Genomic DNA, 24403 nt, shown 5'->3' with positions numbered 1-24403 from the left:
CTATCTCTACTCCTCTCTGATACCATACTCTCACTACTAGATGTGGACAACGATATACTATCACTACTAGACATACCTTTTTCGTGTTTACGAAAAGATGTCGGCTGAAATTGGGAACTAGTCGGACAGTAAAATGCACACAAGATCTTTGAATACAAAACTCTTGCGAATGAACCAAGTAACCTCTCACTCGTTTTGAAATCAGTATTTATAAGCCAGAATCCCAAACGACGAAAACCCCTTTCCCGCCAAAACAACAACTTATACCAATTGACACCATCATTACAAAATATATGACTCTTAAAAATGACGGCACCAAAACTTCCTGATTTGACCCCTAACACCCCTTCACCTACCTTCAAACGGTTATCACTTTTTAGCCTTAACACTGTTCATCACACTTAAAGGTTGGGGGACTGGTGTATCACACCTAGCCGGTTCCGCTAGCATATCAACACATATCACCCTTAACCGACACCTATGTCGGCCAAGGCTGGGGGACTGGTGTACCACACCAAGCTAACTTGTAAAAATAATGATAAAACGATCACCATATACCAAGGCAGCCGAGTAGCCGGCCAAGACCGGTAACCTAGACGTCCAGAGGAACTACCTACCTAAGACGGCACACGAGCAATACAAATCGTCAAGGGGAAGTAGTCGGTTGAGGCCGATAACTTCAGTATACTTAATAAAATGGAAGTCCCCGCGTTCAATAGGTCTTGAGGGCTTGGGTTAGGGCCCAGGCCCACTTACAGCCCAAGCTAGAGCCCAAACCAAGGCCCGGCCCATGGGATAATCAGGCATAATTAATGCTCTATAAATACGCGTGGACCCCAGTAATTAAAGGTACACATTCATTACTCCATTAATCACTGATTTGGCCTTCTGAAAGCTTGGACTTACTTGAGCTTCGGAGTTCCTTCTACAGGTAACCCCTCTTGGGTCCAAGCCGACATATGCCAACTGGGAAGAGACCAGCTGAGGAGATAACGGACTACATGGGTAAGGTGACGCTTGTGCCTAACTTATCTTGTTTGTTCTATGCAGGAACAGTTCTTCATCTCAATCTGAGGTGTTTGTCATAGAAATGAAGGGGAGAAGTCAAAAAAAGGAACCAAAGGGTGGTAGAGATAAAGGATATTGTTTTAAGAGTGTTTGTCAAGATACAAGAATTTGTAGTGTCATTATTTTTATAAAGTAGGGCACAATAAAAATATTGTTTTAAGAGGAGAAAGGACAACAAAGAGAATGAGGGAAAGTAGAAAAGGGAATGATCATGATTATGATGATTGTGTTACTACTACTATTACAAGTGGTGATCTTGTGCTTTTTCGCAACTTTGAGTCTATGAATCTTGTATCTAATGAAGGAATTTTTCACATCTTACACTTCTTGTGATTTTGGAATGTTGAAGATGGGTAATGATGGTGTTTCAAGGTTGTTGGTATTGGTGATGTTTGTTTGCAAACCAACATGGGAATGCATTTATATTACTTAGAGGAGTCAAACATGCTTTTGATGTTCGTTTTAATATGATATTTGTGCATTTGCTTAATCATAGTGGTTATAACAATCACTTTGGTCCTGGTAAATGAAGCTCACTATAGGTAACTTGGTTATGGCCAAAAGGGAGAAAAATTCTAAATTGTATTAGACTAAAGCTTTAGTTGATATAGACAACATGACTTTTATCTATACAAAGGAATCATTGTGGCACTAAAGGCTTGATCACATAAATTAGAAAAAGGCTTAATTGTTTAGCTAAAAAGGATGTGCTTTTGGGATTGAAGAATGCAAAGTGGGAGAAATTTTCTCATTGCATGGCTTGTAAACAAACCAGAGTATCCTTTAAGAAGCATCCTTCCTAAAGAAAGCCATAGTTGCTTGAATTGGTCCATTTTGGTGTTTGTGTCCCATTGAAGGTAAAGTCGTTTAGTGGTGCACTTTACTTTGTTACTTTTATTGATGATTATTCCATTGAAGTAAAATGCTAATTCTACATCTCCAAGGTACAAGGCCAAATTAGTGGTGAAAGACTTTGGACGGAAAAAAAATGTTGATTTAAATGAGATTTTCTCACTTGTGGTGAAAAAGCCATCCATTAGGATTGTTCTACGTCTACCAATTACTCTTGATTTGGAGGTTGAGCATATGGATGTGAACATAACTTTCCTTCATGGTAATTTGGAGGAAGAGATTTTCATGAAACAACCTGGTGTCTTGTTGAAGGAAAGGAAGATTATATGTGTAGGCTTTGAAAGAGTTTGTACAATTTGAAGCAGATTCCAAGATAGTGGTACAAGATTTTGAGTCATTTATCTGTGATCAAGATTATAGAAGGACTACTTTTGATCATTGTGTCTTTGTTAGAAAGTTCTCTAATGATGACTTTATAATCCTGTTGTTCTATGTTGATAACATACTTATTATTGGGAAAAATATTTTCATAAATAACAAGTTAAAGAAGACACATGGTGAGTCTTTTGTCATGAAAGACTTTGGAGTTTTTAAGAAGATTCTTGGCATAAGTATCTCACTTGATAGAAGAGAAAAGAAGATTTGACTGTCATAAGAGTACTACATTAAAAAGTTGTTATAGAGATTCCAGATGGAAAATGCTAAAGTTATAAGCACTCCCCTAACTACTCATTAAAAATTGAATGTTAACGGAATCCTTCAGATGAAGTTGGGAAGACATATATGAGCAGAGTTCCTTTGGGATTTATTAACATATTCTTGCACCGACATATTTCCCTATTGCAGGGCAAAAAACTCAACTTCTCTGTCCTATTTAGTTGTATCGGGAAAGTACTTCTCCAGGAAGCGAGTCCTGAAGTTGGCCCAATTCACTGGTTCTTCCCTCGTCTGCATTTGTTGTCGCATACCTGCCCACCAGTATTCAGCATCATTATTCAGCAGATACACAGCAAATGCTAGCTTCTGTTCGTCAGTACAATTCATCACTCCAAATATCTTCTCGCACTTGTGAAGCCAAGCATCAGCTTCATCTGGAGTGGCCCCACCTGTGAATTCTGCGGGCTTATGACGCAGAAAATCCTCCACTGTTGGCACCCTCACTGGTGCAATTGCCACTCTCGACTGTGCTGGAATAGGATTTTGCATCGCATCCACCATACGATGAATGGCTTCTGCAATCTCATCAGCACCATTAGCATTTCTCCTTCTCCTGTGAGCTGCCATTGCTTGGATACGCCATATATTCAACTGTTAAATATCACTCCATCAGTTTAACAAAACACTACCTTCTTAAATTTAAACACACACAATAACATGCACAAACAAAGCAAGCTCACTCCCCAAAAGTCCCAAAATATTTTTCCAAAACATTTTCAAAACTTTTGCTCTGATACCAACTGTAGCATCCCTAAGGAATATTACTTTTAAAATAATTATAATAAAATAAATAAACAATTTATTTACTGTCAAAACTCATTTATAACAATACTTTCCCAAAAACGCGGGAAAATTAAATCGCGAAGTTGCATACATTATAAATGTTCGCAATGCAAATTTATTACAATCCATAAAATAACTAAAATAGCTAATGTTCAAAACATAAAAATAATCAAAAGATTAAGTCTCCAAATTCCCATTTCATCCCGCTCTCTGAACTCAAGCGTCTCCTGGCTCACCTGTCAAATCATCTGCTCCTAGATAATAAATTATCTGATCATCGCCAAACACAAGCAGATAGGGTGAGCTATGCAATTATATATATATAAATATGACTCCCATCCCAATAAAACAAATTTGTATAAGTATTTCATTATTCCAAATTACCCATCTCTGATCTTATAGTCCTTCATCAGTCATATGCATGAAACTAGGTCTTGGGATTTTACTGTGCTCCCACGAAACTATCCCTTTCGTGGTCCAACCCTACGAGCCTATCTCGCTCATAGTCCTGCCGCCAGGCGCCTCCTGCAGACAATGGCCACTGCCACTGATTTAAAGCCCTACCGCCTGGCAGCTCGCCTCGCACGGCCAGGCGCCATACCAATAGCGCAATGCTACTGGTTTTTGGCACTTTTTACAGGTCTTAATAGACCCCAAACATACAATATTTCTATCACTCATAAATTATAGCATTTCAACACATAAAACCAAACCAGAATGTAATATGTACAATTAGCTCATGCCCAAGTCAACTATTATCACATCTCAACATGCCACACATGATTCACTACAAGGACAAGCCATAAGATATAAATATTATACCCACCACTTACCACAATACAAATTACACTTTACATTACCCTTCTCAAATTTCATTTACACCTAAGTCATACCGCAAAATGATCCTTAGTACACACACGTTAGAATGTTCATGCAATTCTAAAGAGTAAATCCCTGACCACTAACCCAATTCTCACAGAAATCACCCGCGACTCCCCAAGAACACAACTCACAACAAACCTCGCCAAGCACCCTCTACTCTGATGCATCGCCTGGCGGTAACCTAAGAGCCGCCAGGAGGTTCATACCAATATTGTGTTCAGCCACATATTCCAGCATTCAACAGTATTCACAAACACCCTCATTTCAGTTCACACTTAGTCTGACATGATTTCAAGTACACCTAGTATCCAGATTTCATATCCTAATCACGTTAACTTGAATTTCGATATCAACATGGCTAATCACAACGATCATCCACGTTTTCCAATTCCAATCCCACATGAACCCTAAATCCCCAATTCAAGTAAAAGTTCATGCAATAGTCCACCAATTACAAATTTACAAATAATAATCCATCATACACATCACGGCAATACCAAAAATCAGAAAGAATTGGGCAGGCCAGTTTGTGTCGCCTGGCGGACAGCACTTAGCCGCCATAGAAAAAACCCAGAAAATGGGTCCTAGAGGCACGAGCCAAAATAAAGTTGAGTTTGAGTTCTCCAAGACTTGAACCCACAACCATGCAATGCCAAATCAATGCCAAACCATCATACCAAATCATATTTCATACTAATGAATATGATTCACGTATTATCACATTCCACAACATAATTAATTTATATTTAAAAATAATACTAATTTAATAACACACAAAATGGCATACATAGGACTTGAACCCAAATCCTTTCACATAACCAAAGTACTCTTAACCATTTGAGCTATTACATTTCCATGTCATAACATTCCGCATTTATTACCTTAAAGGTTCTCATTACCCGTATTTATTAAATAATATATATATATATATATATATATATATATAGAATGAACATAATATATACATCCAATTTATCATACATTTCATACAATTTAAATGATACAAATTAAAAATAACGATTCCAGCTCCCCTAACCTAGTTTCCTTGCTTAAATTTGAATATGTGATAGTTTCTTCTTGACCAAAAATGGCTTCCCTTAGCTCTCCCCCAAATGAGCTCCAATTAAGCATTCATTAACTTTGTTTTCCCCTGGAATGGCACCCCTCACAATACTCTCAATTGTCCAGTCTCAAAACTACTCTTCTCTCCCTTAATTTGTCTCTTTAATTGGATCTTAATTGTGGTTAATGGCCAAAAACGAAAATGCCATAAAATTAGGTTTTAATTATCATCGAATGGCTATTTCATGGTGGTTTTCCAGCCCCTTGGCTCCCCTTCTACTAGGGTTTTGGCCTTTCACATTCATGCCAAAAAGAAAATTGACAAAAAGAAAGTTATTTTGCTTAGGCCAAGGTTCAAACACACAACCATACAAATAGGGATGTCAAAAAAATCCGTACCCGTGGGTATCCACGGATAAAACCCGCAACGGGTAGGAAATGGATATTAAAAATGGATACCCGATACTCGCGGGTACGGGTATTTTTGATACCCGCATAGTAACGGGGCGGGTACGGGTATCATAATATCCGTACCCGTGAATACCCGTACCCGCTAAACTTTAATTAACAAAAGTACCCTCACACACAAATATATATATATATATATATATATATATATATATATATATATATATATATATTAGTTGGCTTAATTTTTTTTAAGTTGCACATCTTGTCTTCTATCTTCATTCTTCAAACTTTAAGTATTGGTATGTTGTCTTCTTCTAATTACATCCCTTGACATTCTTCTCTTTCCTTTATTTGAAATTGGGCATATACATCAAATCCTATATAGACAATGACGTTTATGGTATGCTTGTTGTCAAATGATGGAATCAAAATAAGAATACTTGACACGTGACAATTGAGGTTTATTATTTGTTTATTTTGTTTATTTTTTTAGGAATCAATTGGAGAAAATGGACTTTTTGATAAAAACACTAATTAAAAATTTTTCATTGTGTTGAACGTCATTTTATAATTACTTTTATAATTATTTGGACTTGTATCAACTTTAGTTTATTTGAACTTTATTTAAAATTTATGACACAGATGTATTTTATTTCGTTTTATTTGAATTTATGATTAAATATTTATTTTTTAAATAATTTTGTAAATATCCGCGGGTACCCGTGGATATGAAAAAAATAGGCGGGTACCCGCATAACAGATATGGGGCGAATATTTATCAAGCGGGTAGGGTACGGGGAGCTACTACCCATACCCTACTAGCCCCAACCATTCATCCAATTCAAATTTCACTATAATTCATATAAATACATTGTTAAAATAATGTATATCAATTAAAATAACACATAAATGGCATACATAAGACTTGAACCCAAGTCCTTTCAACATAATCAAGTACTCTCAGCCATTTGAGCTAGTACTTTTTCACAAAACAATAGTCAATATTTAATGTCATAAAGGCTCCCACTACCCGCATTTATTAATTAATTAAATTTTGCGAATCTTACATTGTTAGTACATTTGGTTGATATTTTTCAAATCTAGGTAAAGAACATTTGAATGTTATGAAATGGATTTTTAGGTATCTTCGTGGTACTAATGATTTGAGACTTTGTTTTGGAGGTAATAAACATATAGTGACTAACAACTTTTGGTTTTGATAGTGGTTATGATAATCAGGAGCTTGGTTTTGTGTAGAACAATTATCTATTATTTTTGGATAGTCAAAGTGTTATCCATCCTGGTAAGAATCCAACTTTTCATTCTAGCTCCAAACATATTGATGTAATGTATCACTGGATATGTGATGCTTTGGATGTTAAATTGTTAGAGTTAGATAAAGTTTATACAGGTGACAATGGTGTTGATATGATGACTAAGACATTGTCAAGGAAGAAGTTTGAAGCTTGTTTTGAGATTGTCGGATTGGTTGGGTCACCTCTACATAGTTGTAAGTGGGGAGATGTGTTGGGTTGGGGTCCTAATTATGTGTTTAAAATGTCCAACATAATCAATTCCATTTTTTCTCACTATTTAATCTAAGTAGACAGGGGTCTTTTATGTCATAAGAGAGAATAACAAATGAGTGCATAGAGGTCTATCTAGAGAATGCAAAACACAACCTTCAGAGAGAAAAAAAAGGGAGAAAAAGTTTGTAGTGAATTTCAATATGTAGCCCCTATAAACGGAAATTTCTGTTTTGTTCACCGTTGGATCAGGTTTAAATTTTGATAGTAGATTCACAACATAAGGGTCTTAATTCCGACTGATTGGATCGTCAATAAGAGACCTGAGATTAGAGATACCAGTCCCACAAAATATCTTTTTTTTTTAGGTTTCTCTTTTCTTTGTTCTTCATATTTGAAAGCATTATTGCTTTGATGTATTGGCTGGTTATAGAAATTTGTTTGTGCTTTTGATTTAACTCTCTTGTACTCTCTTGTACCGACCTTTGCTCGTGAATTCTTACTTCTCACATCGAGAAGGTTTTCCCATGTTAAAAATATTGGTATTCTCTTTTTGTCATTATTGTTGTCATTTTATTTTGTTGTTGCTCCTAATAGATTCTTACAAGTTTGAGGGAATTATTTCCATTGTATACTTTGGTATTTTCTGTTGTTATTATTGTCCCCTCCCCATCAAGTTAGACAATATCATTTTGCAATATATTAGTTTGACATTTTGCAAACATTAAACTAACATTCTATTAGTTAAAAAACTAACCAAGTGTATTAGATGAATTGTTATAACGTTACAAACACACGAGTTTTGTATAATCTCATAAAATTGAACATATATTCGTGTTATCAATCTACATTCTTAGTAAACGGAATGCGTGAACAAATTAAAAGATGTGGATGACAATATACCTTCTGGTGTAAGAGATCCTTCACCACCACCCTTTACATGCACAAGAGAAAAAAAATCATAAGCAACACTTTAATATGTTGTACCAATAATATTAAAAGGCTTAGAAATATAGATATATGTTAAGAAGTGGACTACTTTAAGTCTTATCTAACTTACAAAATTGACTTGTAAGATGAAATTTGTATCTACTTATATATTATAAACTCACTATTACTAATCGTTGTGAAACTTCCAATAATATAGAAAAACATAGAAAAATGACTCACGTAAACGAGTTGAGTGACAAAAGGCAAGAAGGACAATAAAGATCCACACAAATTTAGTCATAACACATTATCGGAGGGATCTTCTCTTGGAATAGAACAAAATTAAGTGAGTCAAAAGGCTATGGAAGTGCAAGAGTTATATAAGCACATACCTCTCTACTTCAATTTCAAAAATATGCTTTTGTTCTCTATTCACATTAATATATTACAGTCAAATTGATAAATAATTAAATAGATATTTAATATTTTACCTCTTTTATTAAAAGTATACCTCTTCGCATCCTTTTTGCAACTTTTTAATCCAAATCAATGATCTTACAACGCAAACAGTTAACTTAATATTTTGTTGTTGTTCATATAAATACATATTTTCAAGATAAAAAATATATTCTTTTATTTTTCAAGATCCAATATGTTTAAATTTTGCTCCTACGTTAACCTCATTGGAAAAATATTATAATATTGTAAGTCTTGAATTTATGATAAATATGCATCATAAAAATATTTATTATGGGATATTGTAGAAGTATCAATCTAAAATAATTATATTTTAAATCGTACATTGTTTTATCATAATAAATGTTTATTATGGGATATTGTAGAAATATCTATCTAAAATAGTTATAGGAGTGCATATGAAGAAAAGACCAATCTAATATTGCCCAAATTTAAGTTGGAGACTTTCACGGCCATTTATTCTGGATCCGCTTACTTTCCAAGTGCACCCCTGTTGTGTGGTTAAAAGACCAAACTGTTTTCTTGTCGTCGTCACCCCTTTATCATTGTCATCATCGGTGCCCCTTTGCCATCATCGTCCCTTTTCTCGTAGTAACCCTTCTTAATGTGTTGTATCATGAACGGATTCAAGGATGTCATTTTTTTCGTAAGAAAAGTTTTTAGGTTGTTTGACCCAAGGGTTTCTTCCGGTTTGCACATTTCAAAAATATTTTTTGACCTTCAAATTGTACAATCTGAAAACCACTCTCGGATAACACAATCTGGATGTTTTTCTTATGAAAAAATGGTTTCCAGATAGTATAATACGATTTTTTTTCATGTAAAAGATAACTTTTTAATTGCATAAATTGAATGTAAAAAAGCTTTCTGATTACCCAATCCGTTGACTTCTGAATTACACAATGTAGAAGTAAAAAACACATTCAAATTGCACAATTTAGAAGTAAAATATAAATTATGAATTATGCATTCCAAAATTAAAAAATAACTTTTTATTTCATAAAATGACTTACAAATACTATCCAAGACATTTTTAAGAATAAAGTGGATATGTGTATAACAAACAATTATCTTAAATACATAAATCATATTTTAAATTCATCTTAAAAAAAATATTAAAATTAATTAAAAAAAGTTTAAATACAGTTTTGTCCCCAATTACGTCAAAGAATTTTAAATTAGTCTCTAATTGTTTTACACAATTAGGTCTATAATTTTGAAAAAAATAATATTATTTTATCCTTTTCATTCTATACCAACAACAATATACACATATGTCAGTCATGTGTTAATTAGTGATTTTTTTTCTTTTGCTTTTTTTATTTTTCTTTTCAAATTTATCACATGTCAAGCCAATATCGTGTCATGTGGCAGTGACAACAAATGAAAGGACTATTAACTTGAGTTAGATGGGAGGAATTATGTAAATCAAAAAGGGAAGGAGGAATAGGTATAAAAGACATTGAGTTGTTCAATAAAGCTTTGTTAACCAAATGAAAATTGAGACTAGGTAAGGAAGAGCATAGTCTCCAGAAAGATATTTTGGAATCAAAATATGGATCTTGGAGAGGTCTCATTGGGGAAAGTAATCAATATATGTCTACGTGGTGGAAAGACTTAAGGGAGATATACGGGAAAGGGAAAAAAGGGAGATGGTTTGACCAAAATGTAGAATGGAAAGTAGGGTCAGGCTCCATTATAAAATTTTGGGAAGATACTTGGATTAGATTCCCTAGGCTATATGGAAATTCCATACTTATGGATAAAGTCATAAAGGAGTTTGGGAAATGGGAAAACAACAAGTGGGAATGGGGAGTAAAATGGAGAAGCAAATGGTTTCGGTGGGAGTTGCCTTAAGTAGATGAATTTAAGAACCTTATACAATAAACAGGAAATAAGAAGAGTGTGGATTCTTGATTTTGGAAAGATGAAGACGGTAATCATGAATAAGGTGCCTAAAAGGATAAATCTTAAAAGGAGAGGGGTTAAATTAAGTGGTGTTTTATGTGTATTTTGTGGGCTAGAAGAACAGACTAATACACACTTATTCCTCACTTGCAATATAACAAAAAAGATTTGGCACATGTGTAAAAGGTGGGTAGAAGTGAGTACGGTGCATCATAATCAACTTAAAGCTTATTTCCAACAATTCGAATTATTGAGCCTTAACAGTAAAGGAAATAAGTTATGGAAAGGTGTATGGGTTTCAATTATAAGGAACATATGGAATCATAGGAACAAAATTGTGTTTAGGCAAGGAAAAGTAGATGTAAAAGAAATATTTACTTTGGCACAATAAAATGCTTGAGCTTGAACAAAGTATAACATTGGTAACGCTACAGACTAGATTATTTGTCCAATTCAGTGCATTCATTCTGTTACTTAGAAACATAACAACAATCACAAATAAAGGACTGGGTAGGGGGCACGAATGCCTATCAGGAAGCAAGAAATGTGATTCAGGTGCTTTATCCCTTCTCAAGACAACCTAACCTCTAACCATGTCAGGCTTTTAGTCTGGTGTTCGTTTTGTCTGTGCAGGAAATTGGGGAAGATTATGTCTCATGCAACTCTTATCATATTTAGAGACAACTTGGAAATACTAACAAGATCAGATGAAAAACAAAGGTGTATCAGTAAATGGATATCGAGGAAACAATGTATTATGGATTTATTAGAGTATGATGCTCGATTACAAACCTAAATTTGGACCTGATGTAGTTTTGTAGTCACTCTATATAAATGTCTAAAGGGAGAGTTAGTTGAGTTTTGTTAAGTTTAAGTGTATGATGTTTACAATAGATAAATGCTTTTGTAATAGGGTAGCATAGCCAAAAGACTCTATAATTATATATATATATATATATATATATATATATATATATATATATATATATATATATATATATAATTCTTTGCTGATAAAAAAAAATGTGGTAATGGCAATGTGATGTGACAGTAATAGTGCCAAATATTAGTGTTAGTACCACGTGTTATTATCTTATATTCATTTCAATCCCTATATTTGTTGTTTTGATTCAATTCACTCCCATTTTTTTGAATGAGACATTTTTATCCCTCATCAAATTGAGACAAAATTTAATTTTTATATAAATGTTATAATGATAATTTTATTAAAATTTAAATTTTATTAAATATTTTTGGAATTATTTTTAAACCAATTGTAACATTTACATAGATATTAAATGTTATATTGGTAATTTATTTTATAATTTTATATACAACTATTTGAACTATAAATTCAAATATCAAATAATATTAAAGTATGATGTAATAAAATATCAATATAAATAAATTTAAAATTTAAAAAAAAAATTTAAATAAAGTTTGACGTAAATCATAAATTTATATAAAATTAATCTTGTTAAAAAATTATTAAATTAAAATGAAGTTTAATGTAAATCAAATTTAGTCAAAAAAGAACAAAATTGTTCAATTCAAAAAAAAAACCCGAGAGAATTGATTCACCGCAGCAAATAGAATAATTTAATTAAATATATGGTGTTAACACTAACATACATGTGATATTTACTCACATGTGATATTATTATCGAAAATAACTTGACATATGAATAATTTTTTTTAAATACAAAAATAAAAAATCTACAAAATAACATAAAATATCTTGTTACTATACTAACTTACAAGGAATAAATTACATTAATTTTTCAAAATTTGAGAATAAAACAAAATACTCGAATAAAACAAAAACCTCAAGAGAACAATTTGAAATTCTCTAATGGAAAACAAAAACATATTTAAATCTTAAAAAAAATAACATATATTAAATGAGACTATGTTAAGAAAAATTTAGAAAATGAAATCTTAAAAAATCTAGTTTATGTTGAAATATAAGTATCTTGCATCCTTTTCAGGAAAAGTGAAGTGAGAAGGCAAAATATCTTACATGGTTCGCTGTCGTGGGTCATGTTCTTATATGGCAGTACCAAAGTTTTCAAACTCTACCATATGATCCGATAATGTCTTATCCTCTTTCCATGCCTTGTTCTTCTCACACTCATTCTTCCCTCAACACCAACATCGCCATGAACATGGCCACTGCTTCATCTGCATCTGCATCTCTATGCCTTCCTTCACACATCATCAAAAAGCCACTGGGATTTCACCCTTCAAGCCTCCACAACAAGTCTTTTTCAAAGTCTAATGCATCCACCTCCATCCTCACATGCAAGGCATCATCATCATCATCATCTTCTGTGATAGACTTTGACTTGTATGAGCTTCTGGGCATAGACAGCTCGTGTGATCAGTCAGAGGTGAAAGTGGCATATCGCAATCTTCAGAAGCGCTGCCACCCTGACATTGCTGGCCCTGCTGGTCATGACATGGCCATCATACTTAATGAAGCTTATGCCATTCTCTCTGACCCAAATGCACGCCATGCCTATGATAAGGTTTTTTCTCTTCCACAGTTCCTACGACTTGCTTTTGATTCAATTGTAAGGGTATTATACTTGTATAGTTATACAATTTAGCTTTATATTATATTGAGGTTAGTATATCGTGTCAATAAATCAAGTTGATCCATCTTGTACAATTGAATCCTGGTTTTGATTCACAAACTGTTCCATCGAAATTTGGAACTGGGTAAGGACAAGTTCCACACGAACATCCTCCTAGCTTCAATTCCCTCAAATTTCTTGAGGGCATTCAATAAAGCCAAACCTTTCATTACTCGTCTCATGTTTTGAAGTTCCTGTCAATTCATCACTTGTGGTTCTATGACTAATTGATTTTTTTTCTTCTATCCTATTCAAGTTTTAGGAGCAGTTTGGATGAGCTTCTGTGGAGAGCTTTTTAATTGTAAAAAAGCTAGCTTTTGTATGCAAGAATGTCAGGTTCTCTTAAGTTTGTCGTGTTAATAGACAAAAAGTTAGAAGTGATTTTTTGAAAAAGCCAAGGAGCTTGTTGAGTTTTACAACAATTATCATAAAAGTCATAATTTTGATTGATTAATTGTCTGAGTCCAAGGAAATTAAACTGTTACGGTTGTCTGTTACTCTTAACTTATACCAGAAATTTGACTCATTTTGTCTTTTTTTTTTTTTTCCTTTGAAGTGTTTGTTCAGGAGTTTATCCAAATTGGGGCTTAGTCCATTTCCAGTCTTTGATTATGAAATAGTGTTTGGGTCATGAGATGGATACACTGTTTGTTTCATGGACAGAGAAAAGCAGAAAAACATAAAATTTTGCGTTTGAACTGGGAGAAAGTATCAGTGAATCCATGTTTTTGGATAGTGTTTGAATTTGTTTGGGTTGGCTGTTTATGCAAGAAAGTGTTCATGTGGTGCAGGAGCAAGCAAAGAGTTCAGAATTCAAAGGCTTCACAGGCAGACCCATATACTCGGTTTGGTGTGGATCAGAAAGTGAGCAGCGAGCAATATTTGTTGACGAGATCAAATGTGTTGGCTGCCTCAAATGTGCACTGTTAGCAGAAAAGACTTTTGCTGTTGAATCAGTTTATGGAAGAGCAAGGGTTGTTGCTCAGTGGGCTGATTCCCCACAAAAAATTGATGAGGCAATAGAATCTTGCCCTGTTAATTGCATTTCGTAAGTTCAGAGAATCATGAGATTTTCTTTATTGTTACCTTTACAATACGTTACTTGTTCTGATTTACATCGGATGATATTCTTGATACTTAGAATAGTGTAGTGCCATATTTTGTTGTAAATTTTTTCACACCTTCAGGCACACTATAGCATCATCATCACTGTGGTGAATTCATGTAGCAATCTGAATTAATAGGAAAAGACTTTTGTTGTTTTGTTGTTAATGTGAAAAGTATCTTGGTCAGGAGATTTTAAATCACGATTCTCCCTTTTCCATTTCACTTCTTGTGAATAATCATTCTTCTTATGCTTTTGAACAAACTAGAGTTGTTGAGAGGTCCAACCTTGCAGCTTTGGAGTTCTTGATGTCCAAGCAACCACGTGGCAATGTAAGAGTAGGCGCAGCTCATACAGCAGGTGCTCGTGTTGCTAACATATTTGTAGACGTGGAGAAGTTTCAAACTAGATTCCAAGAATCAAAACAAAAAGCTTCCAAGTCTTCTAAGGTTAGTTTGAAATGTAATGGGGTAATACATAGAGAACAAGAATGGACATGACAAATTGTCTTCATTATGCTAAACTTTCATGCTTGCATTCCTTAATCATTACCTATGATGCACCGATACTTCAATTTGGATAACCTTTCCATGTTCGATACTTTAGGATACTTTATCAATACTTATTTATGAGATATCTAATCTATAAAACAATAATACTTTTATAATGACAATAATTTATAATTTTTTTTTCACCGTGTTTATTTTAAGTTGAATTCACATGATAACAATCATATATTTATCATATTTTCAAGAATTTTGTACATTTTTTAATACATTTTTCAATAATTTATATCATGTATCACATCCTATTATTTTTAAAATAAACGTATCAACGTGTTGTATCCGATACACATATCTTAGCTGTGCATCATAATCCAGTACTCTTTCTCCATTTTGTGGATTGACTAGAGTACATTGCTTACAGGAAACAGACCTCCAAAGACAATCAAGAATGTCAGCAATTCAAGCAATAAGATCAATTTCCAATTGGTTATACTGGCAAACACCTAGTGCAAGCAGTGGCTCATCAAAATCTGAAAAAAGCATGACAAGAGTTGTATATAAATTGCCTGAACCAGATATCAGCAAGCTCAGAGACGCAGCTGCAAGGAAGAAAGTCAGAGAAAGGACAAGGACCAAACATCAAGCCCCATTAAATTGTATTCATCCAGAGGATTATTGGACTCCTTCAACTCATGTCCTTCCTTCTTCAACTACAACTACTGCTACTCCAACCCCACCTGAGAAGCCTTCAGTTAAAGGACAGAAAAACACAAAGGAAATTGATCATGAATCATATGAGAATCAAAATAGCCCTATTAGATGGGGACTACCAATGGTTACTGCATTGACTGCAGTGGTTACAGTTCATGTACACACACTTGGGTCAACACCTGAGTTGCAAGAACATGTGGGTGGTTCTCTTGCTCTGGATATTGTTAATAGCTCTTGGTTGCAGAGCATACTGGCAGCAGCTACATGGTACATGATTGGAATGGCAATTACAGAACTTTTAGCCTTAATTGGAAGTAAAAATAGATAGAAGTACATATTAGGTACTTTAAAGTTTAGTAGCAAAGATATATAGATACAATACAAGTAATAAGGTGTAAGGTATATAAAATTGCACATGAATCACAGTAGATTATGTATAACAACTTCTCCATTAAGAATGCCATACTTCATCAATTCCTGAAACTCTGGTGTTTGTTGGGATTTAATGTTGACCACTTTCTTGTAGCTTTGCCCCCACATGTCTCGGAGGTGACTTTGTTCACTTCCCTTAAATATTGACAACACAATATTTTGGTGAACGCTTATGAACCAATTTTTATCCTTATATTTTGGATATCGCTACATGTTAATAGCTTATTTTACTTTTTCAGACTCAATTTTTGGATGTTTTCCCGCAGAAGTTGTTGCAGGAATTTATAGAATCAATTTGATTTCCATTTTCTCAAGTTATAAATGATTTCTGGGCTATTGGTACCCTTCACAGATGGAGGCCCATTGTTTGTCCAATGCAGCATTCTTGTCTTATTTTCAACACTGTGCTTAATGCAGTCAGCTACTTGTGTTTTCGGTTTAGATGCTGCACCTGGAGAATTAGCAGTTCCTCTCACACTCTTTTCTTGCTGCCAAGGATTATCCTGCTTTCAGTTTTAATTTAAAAAAAAAATGGAAATGAATTAGACCCCTTTAACTTGTGATGCAAGAAAAGAGAGGTATATTTTAAGATTTTGAAGTGTCAAAGCCAATCCATCAAAAATGCCTTTACCAATTTTTCCACATACCTCAAGATGTTTGATGCATTCATTTCTGTTACAGGAGAATAAACTTGATACTGAGAATGTTTCATTGCAGCATTCCTTTTGAAAATAGAATAATACCTTCCACATACACAAGTATGCGGTGCAATGTCTGCATGATACAATGAACACAGCCGAAAAACAAGTCATTAAGAACCAAATCATGTTCCAAACAAACTGAAAGTTAACACGTCTCAAAGCATCACGAAATCTACATCTAAGATATCAATGAAAGCAAGCAAATTGAACTAACAATTCTCAAAATGATGTCTTACCATGGCAAAGACAAATTGGATGAGAAAAGAAGTACTTGCATAGCAGGTAAGCCACATAACAATCCCTGTGGCATATGCGGTATATCAGCAAACCTGATGTATTTGGATAACTTAAAATTATCTCCGATTACTAAGAATAAAAAATCTTTACCGTGACCATTTCTGAAAATCAAAACTCTAATCCATATCTAAGACTTGAAGTTGTATAACTGTATGTCTCTGACCATGTGCAGTCAAAATCACACTACAACCGAGAAGAGAATGAAATATTACCATGACTAAATCCAGCATGATATGCTCTAGGAAAGGTGTGACAAACTTTCCTAGATTCAGTACAGCCTTGTAAACTTCCACATCATGTTGTAACATAACATTTGGTGGGAACATGGAAGTTTTTTGTGCAAGAAACCTGAAAGCTCCAGCATCTCCATGTTTTGTTAAGATCATATTGCAATACACTTGTTGTAAGACAGTCTTTTCAAAATGAGAGTCTTCATAGCCAGGCACTCCATACCAGGTTTTACTTTCACCTGAGTGATGATAATTTATGCTGTGAAGAAGATAGAAATATATATATATATATATATATATATATATATATATATATATATATATATATATATATATATATATATATGTCAATATCTCAGGCAAGTTAAAGTCAAACAATGATCGACGGATAGGGAAGTGGAAAAGGAGATAGTGCTAAGATGTACCTGTACAATGATCTTCTACAGGCCATGCAAACATACTGAACAAAATTCCAATGTAAAGCATAGGATCAGTTATTCCCTAAAATTTAGAAATGGAATTAGAAAGAAGAAATTGTAACTTTTGAATTCATTAGGTTTCCAACATTGCTTCTTTACTGGAATTTCCATGTCAACTAAACGTAATGCAGACTGCTGTAGCCGTGAGAAATTCTGAAATCAAATACAAAATATGGCAAAAGAATAAATATACATGCATGAAAAATGTTACTGCAAATAACAATCAATATATTAACTTCTAATAGCAGACTCAAATTTTTGAGAAAACAATGTATGACAATAAAAAAATCTATTGCAGGATGCTGATGTTAAAAAATAACACAAAAGAAATGGAGTAAGTATAAAGTCAGTAAAACAACCTTCAAATTCCATTTACTTGTTCCAAGTCTGAAATTCTTTACTTATATTTTCTTTCAGAACAGACTGAATGCGAAGTGATGTTATTACATATAAACAACTTTTGTGTTTCCTTCTTGAGTTGTGTACAGTTCAGTTTCAAATGCAATGTAAGTCACAGTCATGACAATAAGTCTCGGTGCTTCAAATGTAAATACTATATATACATACCTTTGTTTGTATTAGCGGAGGGAGCAGGAAAAAGAAGAGAGACGCACAGGAAAGAAATACCAAAGGGTAGCAAAGAACAGAAGAGATCGCGATTACACACTTTCAAAATGCAGAAAACTTTCAGAAATGGTAGCACAGTCATGACAATAAAGAATATTCAAAAGGAAGAAAACATTAACGAAGAAGAGTGAAGTTTTTGCCAAAACCTTGTTGAAGCAGTTAAATGCGGTTATTCCATCCATAAATGTTTGTGTTTGCTACGTTGGTTGGTTGCTTCAGATACGTGGTTTGAGAAACTACATAACTAAAAGAATAATGAAGTTCAGTTTTTTTTCTCTTTTATGAAGATAATTTTCTTGTATTAAGGTTTCGTGCGGCCGAAGACAGAGAGCAGAGAAATGACGACTGGGCCATGGTCAGCATCCACAAGCTCTGGTCTCTCCTGCCCCGGGAGGTAAAGGACAAAGCCCTGAAACTCAAGGGCACTGCTCCTCTCATCACGTAGTTTAAGGTCCTTGAATTTTATTCACAACAATAAATTAAAACTATTACGGTCTCTTAATTAAAGAAATTAAATATCTTTTCCTATTAAAAATAACCTTTAAATAATTTTTTAAATATTTTTCTTACAAAATTATATATTATTTAAATTGTACTGTTTTCATTAATTATTCATAAAAATAAAAGAGTATATTAATGATAAAATTATATAGAAAAAATTATATGTATATATTATATAATTTTAATATAATAAAAAATTTAAATACTATGTTTCCTTAGTTCAAAGTCAATGCAATGGTGTACTTTTTCTTTAAATTAAAATTAATAACTCTCTTTCTTTAAATTAAAATTGATAACTGTCTCTCATTAAAATTAATCGTTAAAAATTTAGAGAAAAATTAAAATTTTTGAAACAACTTCATTCAATTGTATATAATAGAAAAAAGAAATTGTCAAAACATATTAGAAGAATTAAACTTTCAGTCTGCTTAAAAATCATTGATTAGGTGTTGAACCAGGCATGGAAAAACTCCAATTTGAGTACATGACATTTGAAAAAAAAAAGTTATTCAAACGACACCACTATTCAGCAAAAGACAAATACAATTTTTTCCAGAGTTTAGAGTTTAATAAGGTGTTCACAAATAAGCCAAAATGAAAATAATTTTTGATAAAATGACGAGTAATAGAAGAGTATTTTATTCAAGACCAAATTTTGTACTTCAAGTTCAAGGTACAGGTTCAGTTGATATGAATTGGGAATCCCATCTCAATTCATCCTCGTTATTTCCGAAGGATAATTCTACTAAGATTTCATTCTTGACAAGGCCCATAGAAATAATTGATATTGTGGAAAACTAAGACAAAACTGCAAGTACTGTTGCATACAATTCACAGACATTCAAGACTAAGATAAAGCTGCTATATAAATTGCATTCACAGGGTCCCAAAATTGACAAATGTGATTGGGAGATGAATTGCATTTCAGGCCCTTCACTATTTTTCAAGTAGGGGGGCAGAGATTTATCAACTTCTGGTGTCATCTACCCTTAATACTGTGACATAAAAGTAGATTGTGTTTGAAGGAAAAAGTCAATTACTCGATCGAAAGTTTATTGTTCCAGTTTGCAAGCTAAACATGAAGTAGTGCCCCATTTTCCAGAACCAAGCCTGTAGTTTTTGCTTATAATTGGATTGTGTTTCAATTGGTTTTCAAATTCCAGGGATGTGAACCAAATACCACTTGACTTCTAGTTGCTATAATTGTAGGCTTTCTGCATACTTTCTCGTGTACCTATTATGTAAACATTGGGTAAGACCAAAAGTTGAATCCAACGTATCAACAACCCTGATTAAACTATAAAATGCAAAAACCATATCAAATCTAATTGCAGAATCAATTCCTCTACAGAAAACTAAACCCCTAAAATCGTTGTTCTAGAGAATTCAATGTAAAAACAAACACTCACTAATGCAAAACTAAATAATTATTGAAACAACACTATTCAGCAAATGACAAGAGTAATTTCAAATCATTGAGGTGGTAGTTCACTCAAATGACATGTCAGCCAAGCCAGGCAAATGAATTGGGTTTGTTAGATAATAGTTTAATATAGAAAATTAGACTAATAACTCTGAACAGTGATATTCTTCATAAGAATTAAAACACAAATAATGTTTGTAATTACCAACATAATAATAAATTTAAGGGAAGGAAAGAGTTTATTAGCAGCCTAGGATGAAGAGCGCAATGAACTGTCTTTATAATGCGCTTTAAAACAACATAATGTTCTTTTTGTTGAACCATTCTTGTCTAGAGAAAGAGTTCTCCACCCATGAACAGCAATGCTCCAATATTTTTAGAACAAATTTTTTTTTATAAGATAAATGCAAATTGGAAAACTATATCCTGTGTATTTTTGCTTTTCTGCAACGATCTATTTATAAGAACTTATCAGCCACAAGAAAAAAAAACTAAAATGTACACGACATTGTAATTGAAACAAAATGTAAATGAAAGATAGTGGTAGTGGGTAATTTACTTAATAAAAAAACAGATTTAAAACAGACAAATATATTTTTAATTTAAATTTTAAATTAGAAATATTTTTTCAACAGGGTTTAGATTGCATATCAGAACAATCAATCACACAACCACCACCACATAAGTAACATGGCAGAGTAGTTCGTTTGTTTTACTTTACAGATCCGCATGAATCAGTAGCGGTATTTGGTGGAGTAATCTTTGGGAGCGATGACGAGACCGCGACCCTTCCTCGCGCCGCGGTAAACAGTCTCGACGATGTCAATGAACTCCTGCTTGTCCTTGAGAGCCCAATTGATCTTGTTGTTGTTTCCAGTGCCGAGATCGATCATGATGTGCTTGTTCCTGAAGAAGAACATGACCGTCGAAGGATCGTAGAGCTCGTACATGGTGTTGAAATCCGGCACCTCCGTTATGTCCACCAGGTATATCACCGCGAAGTTCTTTATCGTCTCCGCCACCGAGGCCAACACCTCGTCCATCTATTCTCCCAATTTAATCAGAAATAATTGCAATTCAAATCGAAACCAGCACAGTTCACAATATGAGGTTTAATCAGTTTGAAATTCAAAATTCAAAATACGAAATTCATTATTTGCAGCATAAAACTCAAATTCATGACATGAAATTGAAATTGAAATTGAGAATTACCTGCATGCAGGTTTCGTCCCAATCGTGACCAAATCGGATAATGACGAGACGCTCTTCTTCGGCGAGGATTGCTTGATCGACGGCCCAGCCGGAGTGCAAGTGAGGCAACAGATACGACATCTTCTTCTTCTTCTTCTTCTTCTTGATTTCTTGGAACCCTAACTGAGAATCACTTCCAGCTTTCGACTCAAACGCAACAGTTATTGATTTTGGTTTGGACTGTGACTTTTATTGCTTCAGTAGGTGGCTGCATTGGTGTAGAAAGCAAATTTCCAAGCCCAATTATTACTGGCCCGTCCAATTTCTTTTAGCTAACAAACTTTTAATGTTCATAAAATTAAGGAACTGTTTATTGACGGTTTTATTTTATTAAATAACATTTTTTGTTTCTTTATATGCTTGTTGTAGACTTTCAAAATAATTAAAATTCGAAAAGAATCATAAACTTAATTTCTAATTATAATCAAAAGTGTTTTTATCATAATTTTGCTAGGTTGATAGGTTGATCCCAGGTGGAAAGAGTTTGATGTCTATGCATGATTCAGGAGTTTGATGTCCATCCGTGTTTGAGCTCCTGATTGCCAAAAAGAGGAAGTCCACCTACAAGAATTTTGACATTCAAGTTAGTAAGAAATATTTGAATATAGGATGAATATTAAGTTAGATTATTCCCTTTGATTAGGGGTATTTATAGGCTTTCATAAATTTGTTAGTATGACAATAAATAAGATAAGTTCAAGATAGATTAACAGATATAATAACTATATTTAGTTTATTATAACTAGATTATGTTTATCTTATCATAAATACAATTTTTTCTCTGATTTGAGGGGTGTTAATATTTCATATAGATCTCACACTTGAATCTCATGCTTATTACACTACCATAAAAAGTGGCTATAACGTTACCCACTTAACGTCTGCTAAAAGGAACACAGACGTCAAAAATGACCTGTGGTATTTTTGTAAATAAAACGTCAATTTTGACGTCTGTCCACCTAAGCCCCAACGTCCTTTAATGTCAGTTATCCACGCGCCCGACATCACGCGAACTTGACATCTGTTGGATATGTGCCCGACGTCACGCAACGTCGGGTATCCCCCCTTTTATAGGGCATAACAGCACCGTGACATGACATTGTTTCTCTTCTTCGTGAGGTGACCTCTGCGTTCCGCCGGCCATCGCAACCTCCATAGGTGAGTTTTTTGCCAGAAATCTTGTTGAGTTTTGATTTGTGCACTGATTTAGACATTTTGAACCGATTGGATTTTGTTTTGGTCTCCATTTCACATTAATGTAGGGTTTTCTTCCCCTTTGCACCGTGAATTTCGCCTCCTCCTCCTTCATCTGCATCCTTGAACTTGCTACTAGAGGTTAGTTTTAATTTTCCTCTTATTTTGTACATTACTTTTTGGTGCTTTTTTTTTTATTACGAAAATTATGATTTTTTAAATGTTTGGAATAAAATTTTGATTTATTATAAGATGGGTTGCATGTTAAAATGATTTTAATGTATTTTGTTGATTTTATGATAATTGATAAATTTAGTTGATAAATTTGGAATAAAATTTATATTTATTATTAGATTTGTTCCATGTTAAAATAATTTTAATTTTGTTTTTATTTTTTAATATTATTATTACATTGTTAGGGCCAATTTCAACTGTCAATTTCAGCCTTTTTTTCCTTTCTGTTAGCGCCAGTTGAACGTCGAGTGCTGATCAAACAAACGTAAAGGGACGTCGGGCACCTTATTTCCGACGTTAGCTAACATCAGTTTTATTTTCAAACGTTAATTTTAACGTCACCATATATGATGTCAGTATTTTTACAAATGTCAAAAGCTGAAAATAACAGACGTTATAGGCACTTTTTGTGTTAGTGTTATGTCATTTTGGGTCTGACAATAACAATATATTTTGGGTTGGGTATGCAGATAAGCCCCTGAGTTCGAAAGTTAACTTTTGCAGGTGGATCAAGTTATTAAATGAACGAGTTTATATGTTGTTTTTAGTTCTTTATGCTCAGTTTTATGTTACATTTAGCTCTTGGATGAGTTTTATGTTGTTTTTAGCTCATAGTTGGGTTGCACTTGGGCATCGATATCGTCATGCTCTTGGACACTTAATTATACTCTAATTTTTCTGAGTAAGTTCATAATCAAACACTTGTAAGTCCATGGTTGAACTCTAATGTACTTGAAGTGTTTTCCAAGTGGGTCCATGGTCGAACACTCATAAAATACTTAGTATTTTCCAAGTTGGTCCATGGTTGGACACTCATGCTTGCATTTACTAAGTAGTCATATATTTGACACTCATGCTCAAATTTACTGAGTAGTCACATATTTTTACACTCATGCTCGGATATACCGAGTAGTCACATATTTGAACACTGGATTAAGATTTATCGAGTAGTCATAAGTTCGGACATTGGGCTTGGATTTACCGATTAGTCGTAAGTTTGGACACTAGGCTTGGATTTACCGAGTAGTCGCATATTCAAACACTCATGCTCAAAGTAGTCGCATATTTCGAATACTCATGCTCGAATTTACTGAGTAGTCACATATTTTGACGCTTATGCTCAGATTTATCGAGTAGTCACATATTTTGACGCTTATGCTTGGATTTATTGAGTAGTCACATATTTGGACATTAGGCTCATATTTATTGAGTAATCGTATATTTAGACATTGGGCTCGAATTTGTAGACTAGTCGCAAGTTCGAATGCTATTCATGTACTTATGAAATATAAAGTGTATGTGATGTCTTGTTAAAACCTTACATAGCAAAACCTATTTTAGGAAAAAACAGGGTGAAGAATAAAGAGTACACACTTATTTGCATCGATCTGCTACAAAACATTAAAGTAAAAGCTAAATGTTTGAGGTTTTTATGATACCACGAGCCTCATCCCGTGTTA

At 33.7% G+C, this 24403-nt stretch overlaps 2 protein-coding genes and 1 long non-coding RNA gene across 5 annotated transcripts; 2 read left to right on the top strand and 1 right to left on the bottom strand.

Annotated features, from left to right (window-relative positions):
- The first annotated feature begins 12679 nt into the window (after positions 1-12679).
- On the top strand, positions 12680-16173 carry LOC114166463 (DNAJ heat shock N-terminal domain-containing protein). The gene is made up of 4 exons (XM_028051202.2): positions 12680-13144; positions 14044-14300; positions 14626-14806; positions 15285-16173. The coding sequence occupies exons 1-4, from the start codon at positions 12710-12712 to the stop codon at positions 15900-15902; spliced, it is 1491 nt and encodes a 496-aa protein (XP_027907003.1). The 5' UTR covers positions 12680-12709; the 3' UTR covers positions 15903-16173.
- A 3284-nt stretch (positions 16174-19457) lies between these two features.
- Positions 19458-21760, bottom strand: LOC114174285 (thioredoxin-like protein YLS8). 2 transcript variants are annotated; one of them, XM_028059101.2, is made up of 3 exons: positions 21477-21760; positions 20981-21307; positions 19458-20075 (listed from the first exon to the last, which is right to left on the bottom strand). In XM_028059101.2, exons 1-2 carry the CDS (start codon positions 21594-21596, stop codon positions 20999-21001), a joined length of 429 nt encoding a protein of 142 aa, XP_027914902.1. In that variant the 5' UTR covers positions 21597-21760; the 3' UTR covers positions 19458-20075; positions 20981-20998. The 2 variants fall into 2 exon arrangements, with proteins under 2 accessions (XP_027914902.1, XP_027914901.1); XM_028059100.2 differs by lacking the exon at positions 19458-20075 and having other exon boundaries at positions 20840-21307.
- Positions 21761-21909: 149 nt separating this feature from the next.
- LOC114174286 (uncharacterized) lies at positions 21910-23570 on the top strand. 2 transcript variants are annotated; one of them, XR_014992950.1, is made up of 4 exons: positions 21910-22098; positions 22502-22673; positions 22778-22850; positions 23181-23570. It is a non-coding gene; the product is annotated as an uncharacterized LOC114174286 (long non-coding RNA). The 2 variants fall into 2 exon arrangements; XR_003602674.2 differs by having other exon boundaries at positions 23175-23566.
- Positions 23571-24403: the final 833 nt, after the last annotated feature.

This window comes from Vigna unguiculata, chromosome 2 (assembly GCF_037176805.1).
Source record: "Vigna unguiculata cultivar grain cowpea cultivar isolate G323 ecotype 2 chromosome 2, ASM3717680v1, whole genome shotgun sequence".
In the NCBI taxonomy this organism is placed as follows: domain Eukaryota; kingdom Viridiplantae; phylum Streptophyta; class Magnoliopsida; order Fabales; family Fabaceae; genus Vigna; species Vigna unguiculata.
Note: the sequence above shows the minus strand (reverse complement) of the source record. Positions and strands in the feature narration are given on the sequence as shown.

Coding starts and splice junctions, on each gene's coding strand:
- LOC114166463 (XM_028051202.2), top strand. CDS start 12,710: ATGTCTTATCCTCTTTCCATGCCTTGTTCTTCTCACACTCATTCTTCC. Junction 13,145..14,043: donor CACGCCATGCCTATGATAAG/GTTTTTTCTCTT, acceptor CATGTGGTGCAG/GAGCAAGCAAAGAGTTCAGA. Junction 14,807..15,284: donor AAGCTTCCAAGTCTTCTAAG/GTTAGTTTGAAA, acceptor CATTGCTTACAG/GAAACAGACCTCCAAAGACA.
- LOC114174285 (XM_028059101.2), bottom strand. CDS start 21,596: ATGTCGTATCTGTTGCCTCACTTGCACTCCGGCTGGGCCGTCGATCAA. Junction 21,308..21,476: donor GGGACGAAACCTGCATGCAG/GTAATTCTCAAT, acceptor TTGGGAGAATAG/ATGGACGAGGTGTTGGCCTC.